Source organism: Parus major, chromosome Z (assembly GCF_001522545.3).
Source record: "Parus major isolate Abel chromosome Z, Parus_major1.1, whole genome shotgun sequence".
Classification (NCBI taxonomy): Eukaryota; Metazoa; Chordata; class Aves; order Passeriformes; family Paridae; genus Parus; species Parus major.
Genome location: NC_031799.1, coordinates 60,860,612 through 60,886,291, shown reverse-complemented (window position 1 = coordinate 60,886,291; position 25,680 = coordinate 60,860,612). Strand labels below are relative to the sequence as shown.

At 38.6% G+C, this 25,680-nt stretch overlaps 1 protein-coding gene across 7 annotated transcripts in view; it reads left to right on the top strand.

Moving 5' to 3' along the window:
• Positions 1–25,680, top strand: part of KIAA0825 (KIAA0825 ortholog) — a 237,522-nt gene that overhangs the window by 111,479 nt on the left and 100,363 nt on the right. For all 7 annotated transcript variants that reach the window (XM_015652513.3, XM_015652514.3, XM_015652516.2 and 4 more), the window contains 5 exons: positions 11–244; positions 1,885–2,293; positions 5,468–5,624; positions 16,631–16,783; positions 20,532–20,626. In XM_015652513.3, coding sequence (XP_015507999.1) covers positions 11–244; positions 1,885–2,293; positions 5,468–5,624; positions 16,631–16,783; positions 20,532–20,626 — 1,048 coding nt within the window. The remainder of the gene's footprint in view (positions 1–10; positions 245–1,884; positions 2,294–5,467; positions 5,625–16,630; positions 16,784–20,531; positions 20,627–25,680) is intronic.

Below are 25,680 nucleotides of genomic sequence, written 5' to 3'. Positions count from 1 at the left end.
CCTTCTGAAGTTTCCAGTTGTGGTGAGTCGGAGCCAGAAGTTATCAGATGCTTGAAGTTGACTTTGATTAATTCAGTCAAGGGTATAGTGAAACAGATAATTTCTTTGATGCATTCATGGGAGGCAACAGAAAACTATGGAACATACCAGCACAAGCAAATAGTTCCCGAAAGTTTACTGAAAACTGTTCCAAAGGAATGGAATTACACTCCTCGGGAAATGAAGAGAAAAGAATCTGGGAAATGTAGGTGAAATTTATACATAATATTTATATATGTATATGTATATATACAATACATCCTATAAGCTTCTCATGAGAACTTTTAAGTCATTAATCCCTTACTCCAAAACTGGGCAGTTAAATTTTGTGAGTGTTGTAGCTTGACAGTGAATAAACTATTTCCAGACATCCTGTGGTGGTTGGGTTTTTTTAAGTACTTTATATTAAAATATAGTTATTTTTTTCTTGAGGTTTTGAAAATAACCAGCACTATAGTATTGATAATACTAGTAGCGAAGATTTTTCAATATCTGGCAGTAGTCAGATGGGATTCAAAACAAAGTGAAGATTAATGCCTATACTTTGGCCTCAATGGCTGTAAACAGTTTTCCTTTTCATGATCAACTTTTCATTCAGAACTTCCATGCATCCCAACTTTACAACACCGCAATTTATGCTTGAATAAAAAAAGCACTGAAACTGTTGTGGAATATGCTACTGCTTGGTTGTTCAAACAATTAGTAAAGAAATAAAGAAATCCCGTAGAACAGGAGGTGTTTTGAAGGTGATTAGATGTAAAGCTTATTTCTGGTATGTATTTTCATAGCCCACAGTGCCTAAAGCATCTGTCATTTCAGGTCATAGTTCAGAAGGCTAACTTTTTGGAAACATTTCATGATAAATTATTGCCACCAAAATATTATCTGATTATTTTCAATACTGTAGTATATTGTGGTACAGAGTTTTGAGTATGTAAATTGTGGCCAAGCCAGGGCATCAATCAAGTTTTTTTTTCATATGTTTTCACTGCACTCTCATTTTAATCTAGAACATTTGTATGGCTATTTTGGGTTAATTGCTATGTGTGAATTGATACGCAACCTGAGAGGTAAGACTATAGGCTTCAAGACAATTTAAATTTGTATGTGTGATATCTAGAACAGAATATGGTTTCTTTAATAAAAGAAAATAAATTGGAATGCAGGTGCAATAACACAGGGTTTTCTTTAATTGTTTGGATATTGTTTGAAGATTGGTGCTTTTTTAAATCTTGACACCTTTTGCTATATTTTTCGTTTTAGATATGTTTTTGTTTTGCTATGCTATGTTTTGAGCAGCACAATTTCTCTGTAGTTAATTTTATAGCTATTTTTATTGTCTGGAGTCTTTAAAATGCAGTGCAATCTAGAGTAGACGCTTCTGTGAAAGATGATAAACTGAAGTTTTGTTATTTTGAACATAGAAGGAGATTGATAAAAAAACTAGAGATTATAAATATATGTTATATGCTGATACACTTAATGCAATGCTTCAGCTGTGAAGTTGAAAAAATACTACAATTTTGAAGACTAATTTTTACCGTTCAGAATATTTGAGTAATGTCTTTCTCATGAGTGCAGTAATGACTGTGCACAGCAGGACTAATTGTTAATAGAATCACAGTCTAAGTTCCGAATTTTCTGCTTTTAATTCATGTAATTGTTTAGGGTTTGTGGGATTTATGTGCAGAAAGCATAATATTACTGAAACTACAGTGTTGAGTACTTAAGCTTTTTACCCATTTTCAGTACAAAAGAAAGTTAGAAATTATCATACAACATTCAGAAGCAGTTAGAACTATACTGTTAATGTTAATCATATCATCTTTTCTTTCTATTTTTAAGGCTTCACAAGGCTTGCAGCTCAAGCAGTATCTATTGTAATCAGCAAGTTACCTACAGTGATTGCATGTTTGCCTCCCCCAATTAAATACTTCTTTTTTCTGGCTGAGAGAAAAATGTCAAGAAACTTTGCTGAATTGAAGAAAGCTGGTCTGCTTGTCTGGAACTTGATTGTAATTATAGGTCGGATATTTGAGGATGGAAATACTGCAGAATTTTTAACAGGTGCAACACTTGATAGATGGAGCAAAGAAAAACTCAGTTTAGTTCGTGTGTGCTTAGAAAGTATTATGGGGAAACAGAAAAGTGGTCCTAAGCAAGTGACCCAGAAGATTATACAAAGCATTGAACAACAAAGACCAAACTGGATTGAGAGCCAGTTGCTAAAGGCAAGAAAATTGAGCATAGACTGGTAAGAACATAGTATTTTTCAAATGCTATTATTTGCTCTTTATTTTACTGGGTTATTGGCATGTTTATGGCTACTGCTCAATTTTAAGGAAAAGAGATGAGCAGTGATCTTATAGGAAACAGATTAGTCCTTAATATTTATGGCTTTGTACCATGGGTTTGTAATTTCAGTTCATTGTTAAAACACTAAAACATGGTTGTTTCTTCAGAACAGTGTGTTCATAGTACTACAAGATTTCATGTTTTCTTGATGAGCCAAAAATGTGGACAAGTCCATTGTTATATCTTTCAAAATGTTAATAGGTACTAAATATAATTTAAATTAAGTGATTAAATTAAGAGGAACTGTGAGAAGCTTTCAGTCTTCATCTGTGAATAAAAAGTAAGCATACTTTATTCCAAAACATATCAAACCCTAAGGCAAAACAGGACAAGAATAATATCCTGCTGTGCCGTTCTGAGAAAATACCAATTTTTCCTTCAGATTTGAAATGAAGAGCTTTACAGTGATTTTTCAAGGAGTTATGTACATGTCAGTGTGTTTGTAGTCCAGTCTGTTTTAATGTTGCAGTCATGTATCATTCTGTAAAAATACCATTCATCAACTTAGCAATATTAGATTTATTGGAATTACATGACTTACAGAATTATATTGTAACTGCTAAAAGTAAGATTACTGGTTTTTTTTTTCAATGAGTATTATTTGAAGTTGCAGTTGTTGCTACCATGTCAGGATTTGTCTATATAAACAAAGGATGCAGTGATTGTAGGTTGGGATCAGTGATACCAGTGAACAGGTTTTCACACAGTGCTTTAAGGGACAGTGTCCTGTTTCTGTGAGTAGTCAGTTAATGTGGTAGCAGTAAGCAGTAATAGTGTCACACAAATGCTCATTGACACTGTCCTTTGTTATCTTTACATTTTCATTTAATTCTAATTTATAAGATCTAATCCAGTGATTAAAAGATTGAAGTCAGATGCCAGTGACTGAAGGAGGTGTAGAATAAAAAACGAATATATTAGAGCTGAAATTCAAATATTCAATTAAAGTAAGTAGCAGCCAGATAATTACTAAACTAAAAGCAATCTTTCAAGAGGAGATTTATGATTTTCATGAATGAAATTACTGTATTGTCATTATATACTATATACTAAGTTGGTGTTATGCAACCATTGAATAATCAAATGTTTTCCGGATTTAGCTGGATGCATGTGCATCCCGTATTCATATTTATAAATGTTTATAGAGTTCTAATAGATACATATGAAAGAAAAAACCCTATAAATTAAAAAAAAAATTATTTGGGACTCACCTACACAGACATATAAAACGTCTTTGAAGTGCAGTGGGTTTTTTGTATGTAAAATTCTTTGATTTTGTGTTATTTTTATCACAGTTGGTGCTTACATAAAAAGCCTAAATAATATATATTAATTTTAAAGAATATTTAAAAAATTATAGCTTTCCTTAAAGGTTAAGAAAAAGGCAGTTGCACTCATTGTCTGTCTTGTGAACTGCCTGAAAGCATTACTATTCATTAAAATAACCTCCACTTTATGGTAGCAGCAGAGCTGCAAACAGTCATGTTAGATTCTAAAAAATACACATCCTGAGAAGAAAAGAAATGTCTGTCTTTGCAAAGTAATTTGTCGAATTGAAGATTATTGTTTTTCATCATGTTGACCCTGACCTTGCTGGCTGGGTGCATATACAGATTAAGATGAATGCAGTTATTCCTTAGCTGAGGCCTGGCTCTCTCAGGGCACATTCTTGCTAATGACATGATTGATAGGCAGTCCCAAATCCAGAAAGGAAGTCATTAATCATAGTGCTGCCTGAATCCAATCATCTGCTTCACCTGCGCAGTAGTGGGCAATAAAGGATACAGTTTGGGTACTGGCACTGATACATTCCTTTGTCAGAGGTCCTTAGCTTTTTCAATGTTAGTTGCTAAGAATTTTGACAAGAAATTCAGGTTGTATCTGTACATGGCATCAAATATCAGCCTTAAGTGTGCTTTAATTTAAAGATCAATTTCTTCAAAGCTTTTCTGTAAAGTACACCATAATAACATAGTATCACTTACTTACATTCAGCAAAGAACAAAATTATAGTTTATATTTTGAAACTATTTGCTCTGTAGGACATTCTGAAACTGCATGTGGAAGCAATATCAGCTTTAATGTCCAGCAGCTGTGCAGCATTTCAGAGAGCCTGTAGGTCAAACAGCAACTTTAAGAACGACTGACTTTGTAACCATGGCACACTTCCAACAGTAAACTGCAACCACAGTGGTTTTGTTTTCAGGTTTTTGGGGTTTTTTTTAATGTTTTTCTTTTTGTTTTACTTCTAAGCAAATACAGTATTGATTTATTTTTTTTAATTAATTGAGAATGCTTCTTTATTTTAAATTATTCCAACAGTGTCTCTAGAAAGGACAATATATTCTTGTGAATCTTTTGAGTTCCTGACACATACATGTCAAATACCTGTGTTCCAGCTCTAATATTTGAGTAAAATTTTAGTACTTTTTCTTTCTTAGACTTTATAGCTAGCAATCCTAAGATAGTAGTAACTTGTATTCGTGTGCAGCGAGTCTGACAATGATCAGGGATTTGAATGCACAATTGTGAAGGCATTTGGAAATGTCACCGTCGAAGTTTCACGCAAGTACAAAAAAACCAAGGAACAGTATAGGGCAAAAAATGCAACAAGTGGCAAATAGTTACCTTTTAAATGGCTAACAATATACCAGTGGAAAGAAAACTACTTCAATTTAAAACTTCTAACCTATACTTAGAGTAATGGCTACCTTTCTGACATGTTAATTAGTCTTTAATGTGTGCTGTGACAAGCAAAGAAAAATGCACAAGAGATTGAATGTAAATGCCATTTCTAGCAGCAAAAATACTTCTATGTGGGAAAGGGAAATATTTGCTACTTCTATATCCCTAAAGAGTGTTTCATGTGTTCATCTTTCTGACTAAGGTGTTTAAAACTAGTATAAAAATGTTATTTACCATGTATTATGTGAGACATATATGTACAACAACATTTTGTGTAAGTTAAGTACTTTCAGGTGTTTTTGAACATGTAGTTAGTTATAGCCAAGTTCAAATTAATATTATGCTTTTTAGAAATTTAACTTAGGACTGTATCTTTTCTATATTCTAGTGCTTCAATCACAGTTAAAGGTGCAACGTTAGAGGAAGGAGATACTGCACTTGGATTCACTGGGCATAATATAAATATGATGGTCCTGGATATCTGCCACAAACCAGCTGGTAGCGAGTACCTGAGGCAAATTTATCACATCATCCGGCTCAATGAGGTAGGGAAGGAGCCTTTCCACAGAGCAATTAGGTGTGTACTGGCCTGGGGCAACATCTGCTGGCAGCTAAGGGTTAGTCAAGGAGGTGATAATAGCTCTTGAAGTCAATACAGAATCATATATTGTATTTTAATAGAATCCATTCAGTTTAGACTTTTGTGCATTTCTACAGAAAATATTACTTTATGGGAAACACTGTAGATTGTATTTAGATACTTAGACAGTAGTATGGCTCACAAACTTCCTTCAGTTTCATGTTGTAGACTATACATTTTTTAGGAGTCTGAGGACAGTAAAAAAATTAAAAGTATCAATGAAGGCTGTTTAAGAATTAACTGTTACAAAAAGTAAAATTACATGTGGTTAATTAACTGTCTTGATTTAAACAAACAAGCAACCCCTGTGGCTGTACTGAGGAAGTAAATGCATTCACATGAAATCTTCCTCAATTTAGACAACACTGTTCAGCTAAAGTGGTTTTAAAATTACAAGAAACAAATTCAGATTTATTTGCTGCATATGGAATTTTGACAATGTAAAAGAATTACCACATTATTTCTGAGGCTGTCCTAAATTGCCCCAAGTTACTAAAAGCATTCTGATTTTATTCACTAAAACAAACATAGGTTTGTTTAAATTGTACAGTAACACAAATCTACACAACTTAATTTAGAAAGTTCTGGTTTTAGCTTTAATTACTAAATTCCTTGAATGAATAAGCAGGTACTGTTAAGATCCTTGCTAGTGTACAGAAGTGTTTATAATAAGATACAAAATAATGCAATTATAGGCAGAGGCGAGGATTTTTCTTCTAAAAAGCCTGGTAGCAGAAAACCCTGACTAGACAGCTATGTCTGTAGGAAGGCCATAGATAGCAGCTTAATACTGACACTGTGCTTCTGAAAATCAGATCCAACTGTTTCGTTCCTAAGTACAGGCTTAAAAATAACCTATATAAATCAGCCTTTGGAAGCAGTAGAAGCAATGTAAGCATATATGTAGAGCAGGAAACCTGACATTAGTACACTACAGAACCTTTTCAAGTTTCAATTTGCTGAACAATTTAGGTTTAGGAAGTGAAGTGAAAATTATTACTGTAATAAACAAAACCTTTTCACCTGGAACACATTCAAAATTACTCTTAGGTATAAAGGAGAGAGGAAAAGACCACCAAAAATAGCATATAGTCCAGTAGTTAGGACAGTTACCTAGGGGACAGCATACGCAGGCTCAAATCTTTATACTTCCTGTTTTATACCAGGGAATTGAATCTCCCACATCTGAACTAATTCCCCAAACCTCCGTACCATTAGCTGTCAGCATGGAACTCCTCCTTTTTCCCCTGCTGGAGTTCTTTTGCCTTGTAGAAATAGTGGTAAAAATGCATTCTGTAACTTTCAGTGTCAAAAATAGAATCATACTCTAGCTGAAGGAATAGAATGAACATGCTGGGTTTTGGAGACCCTGCTCTAAGATCTGACTCCTGTGAGTATTTGGTGTTATTTATACAAAGTGGAACAGCTCCAATAGGAGGTATGAAGCTAAGAGAATTAGGTGGAAGAGGGACTTCAGCCTGACTTTCCACATCCCAGGTGTCTCTCCTTGAATTTCTGCAGCTAGTAAGACCTTTCTTTAAAATAGAACATTTCTCAGTGGAAAAAACTGTATGGTTTTAAAAAAGAAGAGACCCTGACCAGCTTGAGTTATAGAAGGATTTAACTGTATTATTTTCTATTGCCTTTGAAACCATTACAAAACATTTTAATGCTTAGCATGGTATTATGATAATGCAGTTTTCAATATTATTTTTCAAAACCTAAATTATGTTTTATGTGCCTGCTTGTCAAGAAATAGATTTTATTGTTTATTCAAAGGTCCATTCTTTTGTTTAGACTCCTTGGAATGTTAAGGGATTGTGTTGTTATAATTAGTTTAGAGATCTTTATGCTACAGTGCTTAGTAATCATATGAAGAAACAAAATGATGAGACAAGAAATTGTTCTCAGTAATATTCCTTAGAAAAGCAGGTGAAAAGGAATATGTAAAAGTTGCAAAATACTCTGAGTTGGAAGGGACCCACAAGGGTCATCAAGTCCAACTCTTAAGTAAATATATGGATGGACTCTTCAAAGCTGAATTTGAAAATAGAGATCTGATTTTATAAAAAAAATTTAATAAATACTGTAGTACTCAAAACAGCTTACAGCCATGAGAAACAATGCTCACTTTGAAAAATTTCAATGGTTCATTAAAAACCTTAACAAATAGAACAAAGGACTGAACAAGGAAAAAGGACAGCGCACTGCGAGTTGGTGACCGCGGCAGCCACGAGCTCTCTACAAAATGACTGCTCCACCTTTTTCACCCCTGGGGTTGCATCAGGCAGCCCTGGCCCCTCACAGAGTCCATCAGTCAGCTCTTCCTCGCTGTCCATGGCTGCAGCTGCTTTCTTGCACCCTGGCTGCAGCTCAGGTGTTGCCACCTCTCAGTAAGGAGCCTGCCCGCTCCGGCTGCCCAAGCAAGGGCTCAGGAACTCGCCCTCCTGCCACAGGTCCCGACTAGCAAGGCTGTGCCTTGGCAACCATCCAGGGGGAAAGGGACTGTGGGGAGAACAGAGAATATCGAAATAACAAGTCACAGTAACGTAACTATGCATCAATATAACTTCTCTCAACATACACATAATATTCATCTCTTAATTGCCAGAGCCAATCATCACATTACCAACCTATTAAAAAAACCCCTTTTCTCTAAGTCATTTGGATCAAGCAATTAACAGTATCTGTTGATATGGGTGGGGATGTGGGAGGAAAAGGAAAAAACCCTTAGAATTTTCCTTGACATGAATTTGTTGAAGTAGACAAAAGGGAATCACAAAGGTCCAGTTTGGCTTTTTACCCCCATCTACCATGCCTATGGAGTTGCTACCCATGGCAGGTGTATCTTGATGGAAAATATGGAGGCCAACTCTAAATTCTAATTCTAATCTAATAATATCTAATTCTTGACTTAATCTACTTGTCAGTTGTATCTGTACTGGATTCTGGAGGGAAGAGAGAATTGAGGAATGGTAGGAGTCCAGTATAGCTTGTACCCCCACCTTACCATGCCTACAGGGTTGCTGCCCACAGCAGGGCTATATAATCTTCCTGGTGACAAGCATAGGGGCTAACCCAGTTTTGCCCTCTGGTTCCTGTCTTACTCTACTTGCTAACTCCCATATGAATTATCCTAGCACTTCTCACTGTTCCCTGTGTACCTCCCCTCAACCAATAATTGCAATCCCCATCTATTAAAATAGGACAATTATATTAATACGATTTAAATTTTCCACCTAAAGTGTTACTTAAAACAGTCTCTGAGCTGGCTGATGGAAGCTTGACTATTTTTTGGACATCTTGGGGGCTTACAGGAGAAGCAAGAAGCAGCAGAAGTCAGGCAATCTTCTTGCCGGCCTGACTAGAACTGTAATGCTGGTTTATGAACTGCAGGCACATGTCCCCTGGCCATCACATCCAGCAGAGACACTGCAGTTATCTTAGTTGAACTCACAGGTAAAAAGAAATCCATCAGCATAAAAAGCCCAACCTAAAAGTGCAAATAATTTTTCTCTAATAAATAGGTGGATTTATCCCAGCTCAGTTTTCTTGTAGCAGCAATGTTTACCAGGTTACCCCCACCCCCGCCCTCCGCCAATCTTTGGTTCTCAGGGTCTCTAGGATGCTCTAGGCTTGTTTGCACAGGCAAGACTTGGGTGTCTGCCCCTCTAGGCTGTGGAGATATGCCAGTAGCATGGACTCCACATTTCTCAGGACAAGAGAAAATGCTGTTGTTTTATGCTGATAAATGAAAGGCAAAGTGGCAGCTGTCACCAATTTGGTTATTGCTGTCACCGATCTGGTTATTGCTGTCACTGATTAAAACCATGGGCTGCACATAGGATGGAAGAGGGTGACTTTGTGAGAAAGGTGACAAACAGGACAGGCAACTATTGAAAAAGACTAAAAGGAGTCTTCTTTTTGATCAAGGTAGAGCAAGCAGGTCTAGAGAGAAAGAATATTGGCAGTTACCCACTCAACAGTACAGGGACAGTGACTAGAGGAAGGCAACACTACATCAGGATTTACTACCAGCATTGCCCAAAATTTTCTGGGTTTAGCAAAAGATTTTTGGCCACAGCCACCTGCTCTTCCTGTACCCAGCTGGGTTTTCAGCTCTGCCAGGCTGTCCCGCCCTTGAGGTCATGGAAAGGACAGTTCTCCCAGAGAAAAGGGATAGAGGGACTGTCTGTGCCTAGGATGCCTCCCCTTCTTTCTAGTGCAGGCAGCCTCTTTTTGCTTTAACAGCTATAAAAGGGAAATGCAGAGGCAAATACTTTTTTTCTATGAGAAAAAGAGTGCTAGGGGCTACTAAGCCCCTAAAAGCTCAGCAGCGACACACACACACACAGACTCGTCTGTTTTCAGCAGCCAGATGCACAGAGCTGTGTATCTAGAGCTATGTCTCTGCGTGTGCCCAGCCCATGTGTGCACCCAGGGGCACATGCAGAGCCAGTAGTGCACACACACACAGGTACTTGCTCATTTGCACAGAGCCCAGTGCACAGTGGTACCTGTCAGCAGCACACACACGGAGCTGTGCACAAACTTACACTACAGAGTGTGTAATTCAACACACATACACACAGCAATGCACACAGCACACGTATATCGCACAGGGCCATGCTCACACCTACAGAGCTTGTGCACACTCACAAACACAGAGCTGTGTCCAAACTCACACTTGAGAGTGTGCAATTTAATACACATGCACACAACACATGCACAAATCAGCACATACGTGTGCAAAGTACTGTACACACCAGCACACTTGTATGCTGGTCCAAAACAGGAGGTGTACCTTCACACTTGGGCACGCTAGAAAACACACATGCATGCAGCCCATGCACACTGACACTCAGCACCTGGCACATGCAGGCTCAACGCGTGTAGTCACACACTGACACACATGTGCACAGAGTCACACACACACTGGTACACACATGCACAGCATTCCCCGTAGCCCTTCTGGAACGAGAACAGTAGGACATCTAGTGTCTACTACCCCCCTCTAGGCAATGTTTAACTGTGTAGTTTCACAGACTGATGTTACCGATGGGGTAAAGAGTGCCTTTGGGGTAGGAATAGGCAGTACTGTTTTAAAGGAAAGGTCAAAGAGAGACCATGTTAGATTCTTGCCTCTCACCCTACAAGGGCAGGACACAAAACTGAACACCCTTTTGGTGCTCTGTCTTTTCTACGATCTTGACTAACATAAAGGGGAGGATTAGAAGAATTAGCAATTTCTAGGCTCAGCTCTTGCTATTCCAGTGGGGCTGTTCAGTGGTTCAGGAGAAGAAGGGACGGGGTAGTACAGGTGGCAGTAGCTATACTGTTGTGTTTTGTCAAGGGGTTCTTCCTACCCCTCAACTGAAGGGAGTTACCTGTGATCTTTATTACCACGTAGGGCAGCTCACACTCTCTTGGGGATCAGGCACACAGCAAGGAAAGCTCTAGGCCTGTTTACAGGTGAACAGGTGACAGTGACCTTGAAACAGAGTTCATTAAGATTTCATATTGGACTGGAAGAGGAAAAGGTATTTTGAAATCACTGATTTATGCTTGGAAAAATAAGCTTTTGACACTCAAGCTCTTCTCTTAACCTGAGAGAGAAATAGCACCTGCTAGTGTTAAATTTGAGTGGAGAATGACTGTTCTGTGTTACACTTGGTTAAAAATTAAGTGTTCACAGAGAAAAGGGTAGGAGGGGGAAAAGGAAGGAAGAAAACAAAGCACACCCCAAGCCAGTGTTTTTCTCAAATTCAGGATTTTTTCTTTGGACAGTGGGGTGCAGAAAAGCTTTCTTTTGAAAGGACTGAGAAGCTAGAGCTATTCGGATTGTTCAGTGAGATGTTCTCTCTACCTGATCTGTACTGGGGTTGTTCTTCAATTTTTATTCGGATGTTTAAAACTTGACACATCCAATCTTCTTTTGACTCACATCATGGCCGGTACACCTGGTTGGACCCAGTCTGCCTCTCAGTCCTCCCTATGATACAACTCTATACTATATCTCTATATACTGGATAACCTTATTATCACTTTTGGTGTTGGGGTCACATCACCGAGTTAGTCTTCTCTCTAAGGGATTGTTTAGGGGTATCTTTTAATGTCTCCCTCCCCTTGGGGATTTTTTACTGGCTCTTAGACCCACCCATCTTTCTAACAGCCTTTCGTAACAAAAGCCCCCCTCCCAACAGAGAGAAGAAAAAAGAGAGAGAGAGAGAAAAGAAAGAAAATAAAAAGAGAACAAAACAAACCTTACTTTCTTCTAAGAAAGCAAAGGTAAACAACTAGACAAGGTCTGGAGAACTAGTGAGAGATTAACTGAGTCACTGTCCCCCCCGCAATGGGGCTGACGAGCGAGGCCGAACGAGCCCTAACAGAGCTATCTCTTCTCCGGTATCACCGCCCATCACTGCGCGGCCTCGGCAAGGGCGAGCTCTGCCCTAGCAGCTCCCCTCGGAAGCGGGAAACTCGCAGACAGCCGCCTGCGCGGGGGTGGTCCGGGGCTGAGGCCCGCACCTCGCCTCCCTCTCCGTCTCGATCCCGCTCCTGGGGCCGCGATCGCGGCCGCCGTTCGGTGCCGTGGCGGGCTGGAAGCTGACCACGGCGCGCTTCACTTACACCCGAGCGGGGCGGGAGGCGCCTGTCCCGGCTTCGCTGCTCACCGGCTCCCCCGCTTTTCTCCCGGTCTACCCACTGGGAGCTTCGGCTACCCCTCGGCGTCCGGCACTGCGGCGGGCTGGGAGCTGCTCCCCAGGCGCTGTACTTGCACCGAGCAGGCGCAGGGGTAGCGTGCGCCCCGGGGAATCGCCGCGGCTCCGCGTCCCGGCGCTCTCCGCTCCACGGACGCCGGCAGCCGCCGAACAATGCCCACGCGGACCTCGGCGGTCCCCCGTTTGGAAACCCTGTTACTGGGCCAACCTTGCTGGGCGCTACCGCGCTTGGCGTTTCTGGATCGCCGCTGGCAGCCTGTACAGGCGCGCCTGTGGCACCGGGGTTTTACTGTGCCTGGCGCTCGACCGCACACGTGGCCCCTTTGGTGTTTGGGAAACCCGTGCACAACTGGGCTGGTCTCTGACTGTCAGCAGTGCCGGTCTTCACAGCGCTCAGCCTTTTCAGTCGCTGCCGCCCACACGGCGACCCCGCGGTCCCCGCTCGGAAAACCCCACACAACTCCCGGTCCGCCGTTCCTGCGTCCGCTTCCAGGCACCTCCGCCCATGTGGCGGTCCCGCGGCTCCTCCGCGCCTCGGAAGAGAGCGGCCCGCTGATCTAATTCCTCTTAAATCTTAACTCCTCTCTCACTCACGTCCCGCCACTTTGCGGTCCTCCCGCTTCCTTCTCACTCTGCTTCTCGCCCACGATATTTTCTACCCCTCTTGCACACACATCCCGCTGTCCATGGTTCTCCAGCCTCCCTCTTACTACGGGTCCCGCCTGCAGTTTCTTCCCTACCCCTTTCACTTGCGGAGCCCACCTTTTGCAGTTCCCCGCTTTCCTCTTACTTCGCGTCCTGCCCTGTATCAGCCCAACCATCCAATATCCTTTTAGCTCTGATGGATCAGGTACGGGTCCCGGTCACCAACCCGTGGAGCTGGGGTGAGTACACTCACATTGTGGGCTCTTGTTATGGCCAAAGTAATTATGAGAACTTTGTATTTACACAGTAACCACCTCACTCACACCCCAAGCACGCTCTCGGCTCCCACACATGCAAATAGTCACAATCCTCATCTGCAGTTTTTTTAGGGGGCCTTCTTCCTTTCTTCCCCCTTTCTTTTTCATTATCCAATCTTTGTTGTCACCAAGGTATTAACCTGCAATCTCCGATAGTTCCAGAAGTTTTTCAAGCCACCAAATGGGGTGGGAGCGCACCTCTCCTACGAAATCTCCCAGGGCCATGGAGACGAGGTTTTTAAATCCCGGACGAGTCCCCATTTGTGAGAAACGATGCTCACTTTGAAAAATTTCAAGAGTTCATTAAAAACCTAAAAATAGAACAAAGAACTGAACAAGGAAAAAGGACAGCGCACTGCGAGTTGGTGACTGCGGCAGCCATGAGCTCTCTACAAAATGACTGCTCCACCTTTTTCACCCCTGGGGTTGCATCAGGCAGCCCTGGCCCCTCACAGAGTCCATCAGTCAGCTCTTCCTCGCTGTCCATGGCTGCAGCTGCTTTCTTGCACCCTGGCTGCAGCTCAGGTGTTGCCGCCTCTCAGTAAGGAGCCTGCCCGCTCCGGCTGCCCAAGCAAGGGCACAGGAACTCGCTCTCCTGCCACAGGTCCTGACTAGCAAGGCAGTCTAAACAACAAACTACAATATCGTAACTACACATCAATATAACTTCTCTCAACATACACATAATATTCATCTCTTAATTGCCAGAGCCAACCATCACATTACCCATCTATAACACAGCCCTTTATGTGTTTGCCAAAACTAACAATAATTTTTAGTAATGACAACCAAAGAGATAATTCTTCTGAGGTGTCAGGCTCAATAATATTCTGTATACTTAGTTTGATGCCCACTCAGTGCAGTGAGGATATAGCTTATATGTTTACAGATGTGATTTAATATTTTCATATTTTTGAAACATGACCCTTTCAGAGCCTACAATATTTGCTATACTAAAGAAGATCTTAATGTACTATATTTACTATTCTTGGATAAGTCTCTTCATCAATACCAAACCCACAGCATTTTATTAAAGACAGAAAAATACTTTTACTGAGGTCAGCTGTATACCACTTGAATTTTTTGAACCCTGGCAAGCAGGTGTTACCGAAATTGATCAAAATCTCCTTGCACTACCACTGTAGCATTAAGAAGCAGGCATTCTTTATTTCAGCACCAGATGCCACAGGGGTATCTCCACCAAAACTGTGCATGTCAAGTCCAGAAAAGCTCCTGCTTTATATACTATGTTTTGTATACATATTAATTGGTTTTCCCAGAATGAACATACATATAATAATAATTTCCTTGAGACCGTAACATGTTCCCCCCTGCTTTGCACATGTGTTCATCTGTCCCAGGGGTCCCTCTGGTGGTCTCCAGTGGTCCCAGACCCCAAAGTTACCTGTTCAGTGAACTGGTGTTGCTTTCCAAAAAGGGAGCTGAGATGACATACCCAGGCTGCTTCATTATCTTGTTAATGTTTAACATGATCCTACAGAATATGTATTGCACCTTTCTCTAGACTACTGGTTTTGAAAAACAAGCATTGTATTTTTTCACCAGCTGGGCAAACAGTTATTCATCTGGCAACACATGGACAGGTATTTTCAGTACTGCTTCAGAAAAAGCAACACAATCTTCTTTGTTGGTTCTGTTACAGTTCCAGAGGACTGGGTTGCTATAGTCTACAGATTTTTTTTAAATGTATACATGGAAGGCAGTATATGAAAATTTGGTAGATGTACAGAAATAGCTTTTATTTAACCTCCTTCACTGTGGCTTTGAAAACTTTTTTATGGTATAAAGGAATAAATGAATGAATGAATGAATGAGTGAATGAATGAATGAATGAATGAGTGAATGAATGAATGAATGAATGAATATCCAGATATTTTTGAAAAGCTGAGTAAAAATAGCCAAAACAGGATATGTTTTCCACAGTTGCTTTGTGGAATGTTATTTTAAGCAATAGAAGCTTAATTTGTTTTTCTTCTTTTGGTTAGTTGAGGTCTTTTTCCATACACTAAGACTATTCTGTGAGACTAAGATGTAACATTTGGCAACCAGCAGAGAGACAGTCCTTCTCTTTCTCTTGCCCTTGTTCTTTTCTACTCCTAGGTCCCCCCTTTTTACTAGTACTAGAATCCCTATGGCTAGTTTATCTGGATGAAACTTTTTTTTTCCTGGCTGATCTCACAACACATAGTGGCTAGTACCAACTCAAGGGAGAAACAGCTACAGTCTGTGTGGCCTGAAAGTGAGCTTGTGTCTTTTAGCTTAGGCCATAGGTATGCAAGTTTAAACAGATGCTGAAAGTCTTCTTTTAGAAAGACCTACTGAGAAGCACAGGATGCCTTGGTAGGTAGTTTGCATGTTATTCCATCTCAGTAGGACTTTGAATAAGAGGAGCATTTGCATCCACCCATCCTAATGACTCACCTCTATTTGCTCCATGTTATGGACTTCATTTTAATAACAATAAACTGTTTAATCACAGTAGTCCTTCCAGCAAATAGATGTGTAAATGTTTCATTACATAGTTCTTCGTAAAATGGTTCTATTTAATCAAAACACTTTACTGCCCTGCAACGATGATTTATTTGCATAGTAGTCCAAGAAGTGAAAACAGAAAAGATTGTGTCCAAAATAATCATGCATATGTTACAGTATAGTTTCTAAAATTGCAATTCAAATCATACTGCTTCTAGTGCTTGAATGCTTAAGCAGCTAAAAATAGCTTTGAAGAGTGGGAAAATATTTATTTCCTGTGTTTAAATAACATGGCTAGAACACGTTAATCAAATAATTGAGTTATACAGTAATAGTTGAGAGTTTTCTAAAAAGTTTGATTCAAAAGATATGAAAAACATTTGTTGTTCACTTCTACATATATCTAGCATATATATATATTTATATATATATATATATATATATATATACAATGAGAATTTATACAAATAATTTTACAAGTATTTCAAAACAATAGGTTAGATTATTCTATTTTGCTTAAGTTGGGTGCATGCTTTTCAAGGTTCTTTCTTGTTCATTGTAAAACGATGGTATTCTTTAAAAGGTTTCTGTTTTTTAAGAGATTGTTAATTCCCCACTATATTAAAAGGAACTTCCATCAAGAGTTCTATAAACTTATGCTTGAAGTGTAGGCAAATTTCACTTAGAAAGCTAGATGGCCTGTACTATTCTGTGGTTGCTTTTTCTTCTAAAAGGAGTATTTGAAAGAGCAGCTGTCCTGTGAGAATTCTGAAGATGGTGTTACCTCGAGTCAATGCCCACCTTTGACACTGAAGGGCAGCGAAGAGCAGCCTGTCTTCAACCCTTTCCAGGTGTACAGACAATCTTGTGCAAAAGTATTCAATCAGGTTTGTGAAAATCTGAAACCTTGGTTACAGTATAATTTTTACTCGTTGGTCTTACTATGTTCATTACGAAGACTGAATGTATGAAAATGGAATTATTTATGTGTGTTCACATTTAATGAAGCAGAAAGGAATATTATTTCTTGTGAATCTAAGGAGGGTACCCTCTGCAATACCACAATGTTCAAAAAGCCATTACCATGCTTTTCTTTTATTGGAATTCTTACATGTAAGAGCAATTTACATTTACTTACACTTCCTGTGTTCAGTATACGGAGGGAAAGCCCATCATATCAATGACATTTATTGCATCTGTGCAGTTGTTATTCTCAGTCCTTTGAAAAATCATGTCAGAACTCTAAGTTCACATTTAGAATCTTCCTCATGGGTCTTTCACAGCCATGTTGAACAGTTAAGTAAAGAGTGCTTTAGAAATACATAATTTTACAAAACAGTGAGACTAAGCAGGGGTAAAACAAAGAAAGAAAAAAAAACATCCATGTCTCTGTTTTTCTTCAAATTATGCTTGTAATATGTAAAGGATTATAATTTTTTTAGGGAATTTAGTTTCCTGATAATGGAAATATTAAAGGAAAGAGATCTGGTTGCCTAAACCTCTGCTGGAGCACCCCATGACCAATTCATTACACAAAATGTTAAATCGTTTCTGATACTGCTTTGATACTTAAAAATCTTACGCCATTGTTTCTCATATATTCTTAATATGCCATCAACATTTTTGATTCCAGCATTCAATTCAAATATTTGAAAAGAAGTGGTATTACAGTAACATGAAATTCACTTTACAGACTTGTATGGAGATGCATCCTTTTTCAGTGCAGCTCTGCTTATATACAGTGTAATCTCCTAGCCCAGTTTTGACTATCTGGTCTATTTCATCAGTTATATTGCTGTAAAATATACTTGTTTTTCTTAGTTGTTTAATGGATGCTTACTCATTGTTAGGTTGCAACCAAAGTGTTAATATCCTGAAAAAGGAGACAAATACCAATTCCACAAGGCTTTTCAAGGCTTCTCATTCCAGAGAAACATGCTTTATAGAACCTTTGAATCAAAAGAATCATAGAATAGCTTCAAATGGAAGGGACCTTCCAGTCATGAGTCATAGAACCAGAGAACAGGCAAGATTGGAAGGGACCAAAGTGAGTCATCTGGTCCAACCTCCTTGCTCAAGCAGGGTCATCCCAGAACACGTGGGCAGAGAATTGTGTCCAGATGGTTCTTGAGTATATCAAGTGAAGGAGCCTCTCTGGGGAGTCTGTTCCAGTGCTCAGTCACCCAGGCAGTAAAGAAGTTCTTCCTCATATTCTGCCCAAAAGGTCAAGTGTATCATGGGCTGCATCAAAAGGGGCATGACCAGCCAGTCAAGGGAGTTGATTCTGCTCCTCTACTCCATCCTGATGAGATTCCCCCTGCAGTGCTTCATGCAGATCTGGAGTCCCCAGCACAGGAAGGACACAGAGCTGTTGGAGCCAATCCAGAGAAGGGACACCAAAATCACTAGAGGGATGGAGCACGTCTCCAATGACAAAAGGCCAAGAGAATTGCAATTGTTCAGCCTGGAAAAGAGGTGGCTTTGGTGTGACCTAATTGCAGCCTTGCAGTATTTGACGGAAGCTTACAAGAAAGATGGAGAAGATTTTTCATGAGCATGTGTACTAGTTTGAAATCAAACCAGTGCGAGATCGCAAGTCAGAATTATAATTTAATAGGAAAATGATAAAAAGAATAAATGCAATAATATCAAAAACACTGACAGAGTCAGAATACAGCCTGGAACCCTGTTAGGGTGATGGTAGTCGTCCAGATGAGGTGGTCTTGTTGAAGCGTGATCCTCTGGAAGAAAGGGGGTCTGGTCTTCAGCTGAAAGTCCAGCAGTAGCTCCTGTCCTCTGGAAGTCCCGTAGGTAAGGGCTGCCGTGGTGTTCGAATTCTCAGCTTATATCCAGTATGGAATGCTTGGCTCCTCCCTCGGGGAGGAGCATCTCACAATGGGATGGTGAGTCATGAGATAAGGCCTTGATGAGCCATTAACAGAAAACAGTCCAGGAGGAAGTTATCTCTGAGTCATGCAGCAAGGCAGTGGTGGGCCCATTAACAGGGGACAATACAGGGGGAAGTTATCTATGAGTCATGGGGCAGGGCATTGATGGGCCCATTAACAGAAGGTAGCCCGGGGGGGGGGGGGGAGGCAGGGAGCACTGCCTCACCTGGTTTCAACAGTACATGAGGATGGTGATAGAATATACTGCAACCCAGGACAGCATGTAGTGACAGGACAAAAGGGAATGGATTCAAACTGACAGAAAGTGGCTTTAGATTAGAGGTTAGAAAGAAATTATTTCCTGTGAGGGTGGTGAGGCACTGAGAAGTTGTGATTACCCCATCTGTTTAAAGCATTTCAGGCCAGGCTGGAAAGAGTTCTGAGAAACCTGGTCTAGTGAAAGGTGTACCTTACCCATGGCAAGGGGTTGGAACAAGGTGATCTTTCTGGTCCCTTCAAACCCCAATCATTCTATAATACTCTTCTCTGATTCTGTTTCCAAGCTTAATAATGTTATTAAATAGTTCAGTTCCCTTTACCATAAAATTGCATTTTGATTTAGTGGTGTGGGACTGTCTGTTTATAAAACAGTGATGAGTACAGCTGAGTGTCTGGTTTCCACTAAAAATAATTGCCAATGCCTGTAGAAGATATCAGAACATTGACAAGGAACCTTTCCTTATTCATTCACTTTCCACTTTCTCAGTATTTTATTTTTTTCTTGTTACCCTTATTTCCGTTTCATACTCTGTATTTCACCCTTGTTTTTCTACTTTAGTTTAACATGCATGTAAAAGATGAGGGTTAGAGAGTAAATTAAGTAAGGAAAAGGAAAGTGATAAAATATGGATGGAAGGAATAGGAGGGATTGCAATGATTCTGCTCTCCCAGAGGAACCAAGTGCTGTCTGTAAGAAGAAAAATATGTGTTCCAAGTTACACTTTATTGTTGTTTAGGTTTATTTCCATTGTTTTGACTTGCTTAAACTTTTTTTAACTACTCAGTGCTATTTTACTATTACAACAATTACTTTGTACTTATTTCCTCCCAAGAACATTGAATGGCAGTCACTACTTGACCACTGCTGACAATGAAAAGGAATATTATGTAACAGAATTTACTACTTTTTAAAAATAAGGATGTTGTGTATGGTCTTTTGTCTGCCCATTGATGATGTAAATTGCTTTGGTTTATTAAATAAGCAATATGGAGTTATATTTGTATACATTGTCTAGATTTAATGCTGTTTATAGTACAGCATTGAATCACTCTAATTATGATACAGGTTACTTCTTGAATTCCAGCTATACCAAATTTTTCACAAAACTTTTTGCTGACAGCAGAAAATGCAAATTGCTGTTACATAGAAAGTTACCAACTATTTTGCTTTTTGGACAAAGAGTAAAGCTCTCAGACAAAGTAGTTAATCAGAATGCCATCAACTGTTGGAAGAATAATGGTTCAAAAAACTGATTTATCTTTTTATAAATAGTGGCTATTTCCCTAATTAATTAATTGCTGTTTTGTTGGAATAAACGCCTTCTTCTATGGACATGATTGATATAATCTTTCTAAGTCCTCATTCTAGACCCCCCTCCTTGGTTAGTATATCGCAGCTGGAGCTTTAATATACTGATCATATTAATGCTGATTAATGACTAACTAGCTTCTTGCCATGTATCAACAGTCAGCCATTACTGAATGGAACTGGGATTGGTCAAGATTGCTGCCAGGTTATTTGGGACTGAATCAGATGGCCTTCAGGGTGCTGCTGACTCACAGGTAACAGGACTTTGGCAAATGATCACATTTTCCTTTTGTATTTTTGACTTTGTAATAGTAGATACACAAAGATTTTACTGGTGAAATGTATAAATAAAATGAATTCTGCATTTTCTTTTAAATACGCAGTTTTAAAATGGAGCAGCATTTTTTCTGTAGTATTTGTTCCATACTCAGATGGCTTTCAATTCCTGTTTTGAGGTGTATAATTTGTTCTTTCTGTCTGAGACAGAAGTATATGAATATATGTTGATATTGCACTTAAATAATGCTTTGAAAAAAAATTAGTAACTTTTGCAAACATCTACTGCAAAATTTCAGCACAGAATTTAGTCTATGTTTATTCAAGTTGCAAAATATCTTAAATTCAGTTGGGGATGTGACAAATGTAGCTAAAAATAGAAAATGTTTCTTTAATAGCTTTTAACTAATGATACTTATTCTCATATTTTATTTCCTTTTCACTTGTAAAATGTAACTGTTTAATTCAGAAGCAGCAATCTCTTAAATTCAGAAAAATTTAGGTGGAATTTTTTTGGGGGGAGGGGGTTGTTTTTTGTTTGTTTCTTTTTCATTAATTTTTTCCACCTGTGAAAACTGGAAAATTTACATGTTGCAGACTATACTAAGACATTCCCTTAATCCTGAATCTTCCTGATGATACCTATTAAGATCTTATCAGTCATCTTTTGAACGGGACTGTTCCTCTATCTAGAAACTAGAGTGGCAATTTCAAAAGTGTGCGAATTTGCATGTCATACCGGTTTTGGGGTTTTTTTGGTCCCATTTTCTTCATTTAGCACTAGCAGTTATTATTAAACATTTAATTATTCCTTCCTTTCATTTATAAAATACTTGTACAGTCTGATTTGAGTTTTCTGCCTTAATTTGAATCAGATTACTTCTTTCTCAAACCAAATTGTTCTTCTCCGAAAGTTTAATTGCACAGAAAATCATGCCAGCTAAAACTTGTTATTCTGTTCTCTTCTTGATGTTGTTACCTGTTACCAGACAGAATGTGAAACTTCACAGACTTTTTGTGTTAAATGTCAGAGACAATACAGTACTATTTTTTTTTTACTTTGATGGTTCTCCTGTTGATTGCTGTCTCATGTCCTTCGTTAAAAATGATGTAGACTGTCCTTATAAAAGAGACTGTCATAGAAACTCTTAGACTAAAACTGGTTCTTGAACTTTGCTTTATGTTATTGTCATCAAGGGAGCAGAGGACTGCTGTGATTTGCAGAGGAAATATTTTGTGTGGACATATCATATCCACTGTTCCCTTAAAATAAAATTTTATTTTTCTTTTGATCGCTCTTTAGACATTCAGAAGAAATCATGTGTATGCCTCCTCTGTCCTTTTCTGTATTTCACACCTTTGTCATATAATCTATTTTCTTTAATTTAATAAATTCCCTAATTGTTGTCATCTTTCCTAATTTGAAAATGTCTTCATTCATTGCCCTTCTACATGGTAAGGAAATTCTCATCTAGAAGTGACATTATACAAGTAATTAATAATTAGAGCATGGATCTATTATTTCAACCTCTCTACAAACCAACAAATCATTTAGATCCACTGTGATCATAAAGTATAATAGTTGATCCAGTATCTGCCATAGCAACCAGCATTATCATCACAACTTCTCTTTATGTGACTTTATTTTTATCATAGCTAATATGTGTATGCTCATACTTTCCAGCTGACTAGGACAGTTCTAGCTGTTCTTGCAGCTACTCAAGGAAGCTATGCTGAGTAAGTCTGACTAAGACTCAGGTGAGCCCTATCTTTAGGTGATTGTTCATGGTCCTTCCTAGAGCTGGATAAATTTCAGCCTTACTTGTGCTCAAGACTTAATGTTCAATTTGAATGAACATGTGATTATTTTGACCTCCGATTTATGGTGGACTTCCTGTTTCTACTGTTTCCCTCCTGAAATGAGTTAAACAAAACCACAGGCACTACTTGAACTGTGCCAGAGCCATAAAGTGGGGCACCGTAATATTTTAATTACTCCTTTCTTTGACACATGCTAAAGCTTTCCTTGAATAGTTACATATGTGCAGGCAAAAATATTTTTACCAGTTCACATTGATGCTGGAATGATATTTATCTCCTCCTTTTTGTATTTCAAGAAAAAATACTGTCAATTGCATATGAAGGTAAAAAAGCATGATCTTTCTTTTGAGGAAAAAAAAAAGTGAAAATGCTTAGGGGACTAATTTACAAGGCAAATGCTCCCCTAACCTAGTTAATGACTGAGTTAGGTGAGAGGGTGTTATGAGAGCATTGTCCCAGAGCCAGCAAGTATTAGGCAAATTAATTGGTTGGTGGTTAGGGGAAAGTAAAAGACTTCTAGGACTGGTTAAAAAGGGAATGAATTGTTGTCTATTACTCATTGCTGGCTTCACACAATAATGTGAATCTAATCCATGCATTCCTATGATCCTCAAAGTAAAAGTGTCCAGGAAATTTTTAAAATAAAAGATATGGTGGTTGTTAGGCCCCAGAATTTTCTCACTGAGTCCATCAGAAGGGCTTACAGGGGTGTACCGTGAGTTAGATGCAAGGGAAGAATACTGACAAGTTATTCCTCAAGAGTCAAAACTTAAAACTTAAGTTAACAAACTTAAATGGCATACTTGAGAAAAAGTTTTGAGCAACACTGAATCAATATAAAGCATTTGACAAAATATTAATTTAGCAAGAACTAAGCCCATTCAATTTAACAGATTTCAACTCATCTGATTTTAATTTACTCAAAAATAAATAATATATATGTGTATGTATTACATATATATATATTTTTCAAGCAGAAAGAATAAAAGTTAAAAGGTATTTCTCAATTATACTTGAAACAGTATCTTTTAGTAATAAGACCATTAACATTCAACTAATTGAATTATGAACTTGATTTACACAAGTTTTAAAAAATATCTTCATACTTAACAGATGCATGCTGCTGTTTCAAGTCGTGGACTCACTTATTCATCCTTAGCCACTCCAGTATCAAATAGGGATTCCTTACCTTTAATACATGTATTAAAAAAGAGCAATTGTTATTTAATTACCCATAACTTCTAATTAGTTTCCTGCTCATGAAGTTACAATTCTTACTGTCTGGCCAAATCAGCGTGTTGAAAATCTGCAGGAATTTTACTTAGCAGTAGGAAAATAGTTGTTGTGTTGTCGACACTGAGGCACAATTCCAGAGCACAGTACCATGCATTATCCTTCTTGTTTATGTACTCTCCTTTATATATAAGTTAAATTCATGACCATTTATTTTCAGAGCAATATCTTGGCAACTTGCACATGGTTAGAAGATAATATTATTTTGCTGGGCTTTGAGATGTGACCTGCCTTCTGCAGTTCAGGTGCACTGAATATATGATAATGTGAAGCTATTCCCATCACTAGAAAGAGGAGAAAAAAAAAATCATTTTTAGATACCTGTAAAGCCATTATCCAGTATTGTAGTAACTTGCAGTTCTGAGGAGGAATGACTGGGACTCCCTCCTCTACACTTAGGGAAGTTTCACAAAGCACTGGTGTCTATGCAGGGACAAGTAGTGATTTAGTTGTAATGATGTAGATCCTGCTGCAGGAGCACCCTGGGAGCTATAGGAACCGCCAGAGAAGTGCTCATGACTGGCAAAGCCAACAACTGTCAGGACCTTCAGAACAGAAGGCTTAACAACTTAATAACTGAGAGGGGAATGGGTTATTTTTACTGTAAGTGCGTCAGGTGAGAAACAGTAACAAGTTAGAAAAACTATAGAAATTAAAACTAGTATTTGTTCAAGTGGAAGAGAAATGTTATAAAAATGTCCATACTGAAAACTAGAATATGATTTCCAGCAGATAAGGAACAGTGTAGCTCAAGAAGAACTTTCCAGAAAGTGTTTATACAGTGATATGAGCTCTAAATAGTTTTAAGTTGGGACAGGATAGACCAAGTATCTAGGCAACTTTTGGTCATGTGTTGTCTTGATAGATATTCTAAATTGCCCATCACCTTCTGAAAGTAGAAAGCATGGAGATGCTTATATATTTGCTTTAAGGAAACTGTCAAAAATGAGTACCTTTGTTTTTTACTAAAATTGGCTAAAATCTGTAGGCTTTCTAGTAGACTTTCTTGCTACAACTACAAATCAACTATTAATGATGGTTAGTGAAGAGCTAGGGTGCCTTTAATACTGCAGTAATTGTCACCTACTTGGTGTTACTATAATTGATGCCCTTATAATGCATATGAGGATATTCGCTGCAAAATATGTATAAACTCTCAGATTCCTTGGACTATAGATTTTTTTCATAACATTGTCCAAACTGCATTCTTTCTGATGAGCTACTGGGGTGTTTACAAGTGGGTCTGCTTTTTCGGTAGATAAAAACTATCATTATCAGCAGAGTGCTATCCTAGGACTGAGAAAATCTTGTACTTAGTGTCTCTTTATTAAAATCCTTTCAACTCTACTGCCTTTTGCAAATTCATTTGTTAATAAGTTGTGGCATTTGTTCCCCATATTAGAGCTAGGTGATAAAATTATGTGTTTTGACTTTGATTAAGCTTGATAAAACTGAAGTAAGAAAGTCTTTAGAATTTTGAATGATTGCAGGGCAAAATTTGCATAGCTCTTGTATATTCTAGTGAATACACAGACACCATCTGTTGAGAATGATAGCCATATGGTAAACTATTTATAGAAAATGTTTATATTCATTGTGTTGTTGATTATCTAGATATCCAGAAAACACACTTTTAAAATGTAGTTTATCAATGTGTGGAAAAATTTATTATGTGGTTTTGAAACTGAAAAGAGTGCCAGCAAACTGCATGTGTTTTGTTGTCTGTCAAAGACTTTTTATAAAACTTTACAAAAGCCTAAATCTGAGAAACGAGTGAAAAAAACCTCCAGGGTATTAAAAGGTAGGAAGATCTCTTAACAATTTCCTTTGTGGAAGAAACAAATGATGGAAGAGCAGTTACTGACATGATGCCAAGACAGGTTATCTGCATGGCAGAGGGCAGCAGTCTTATATCTAG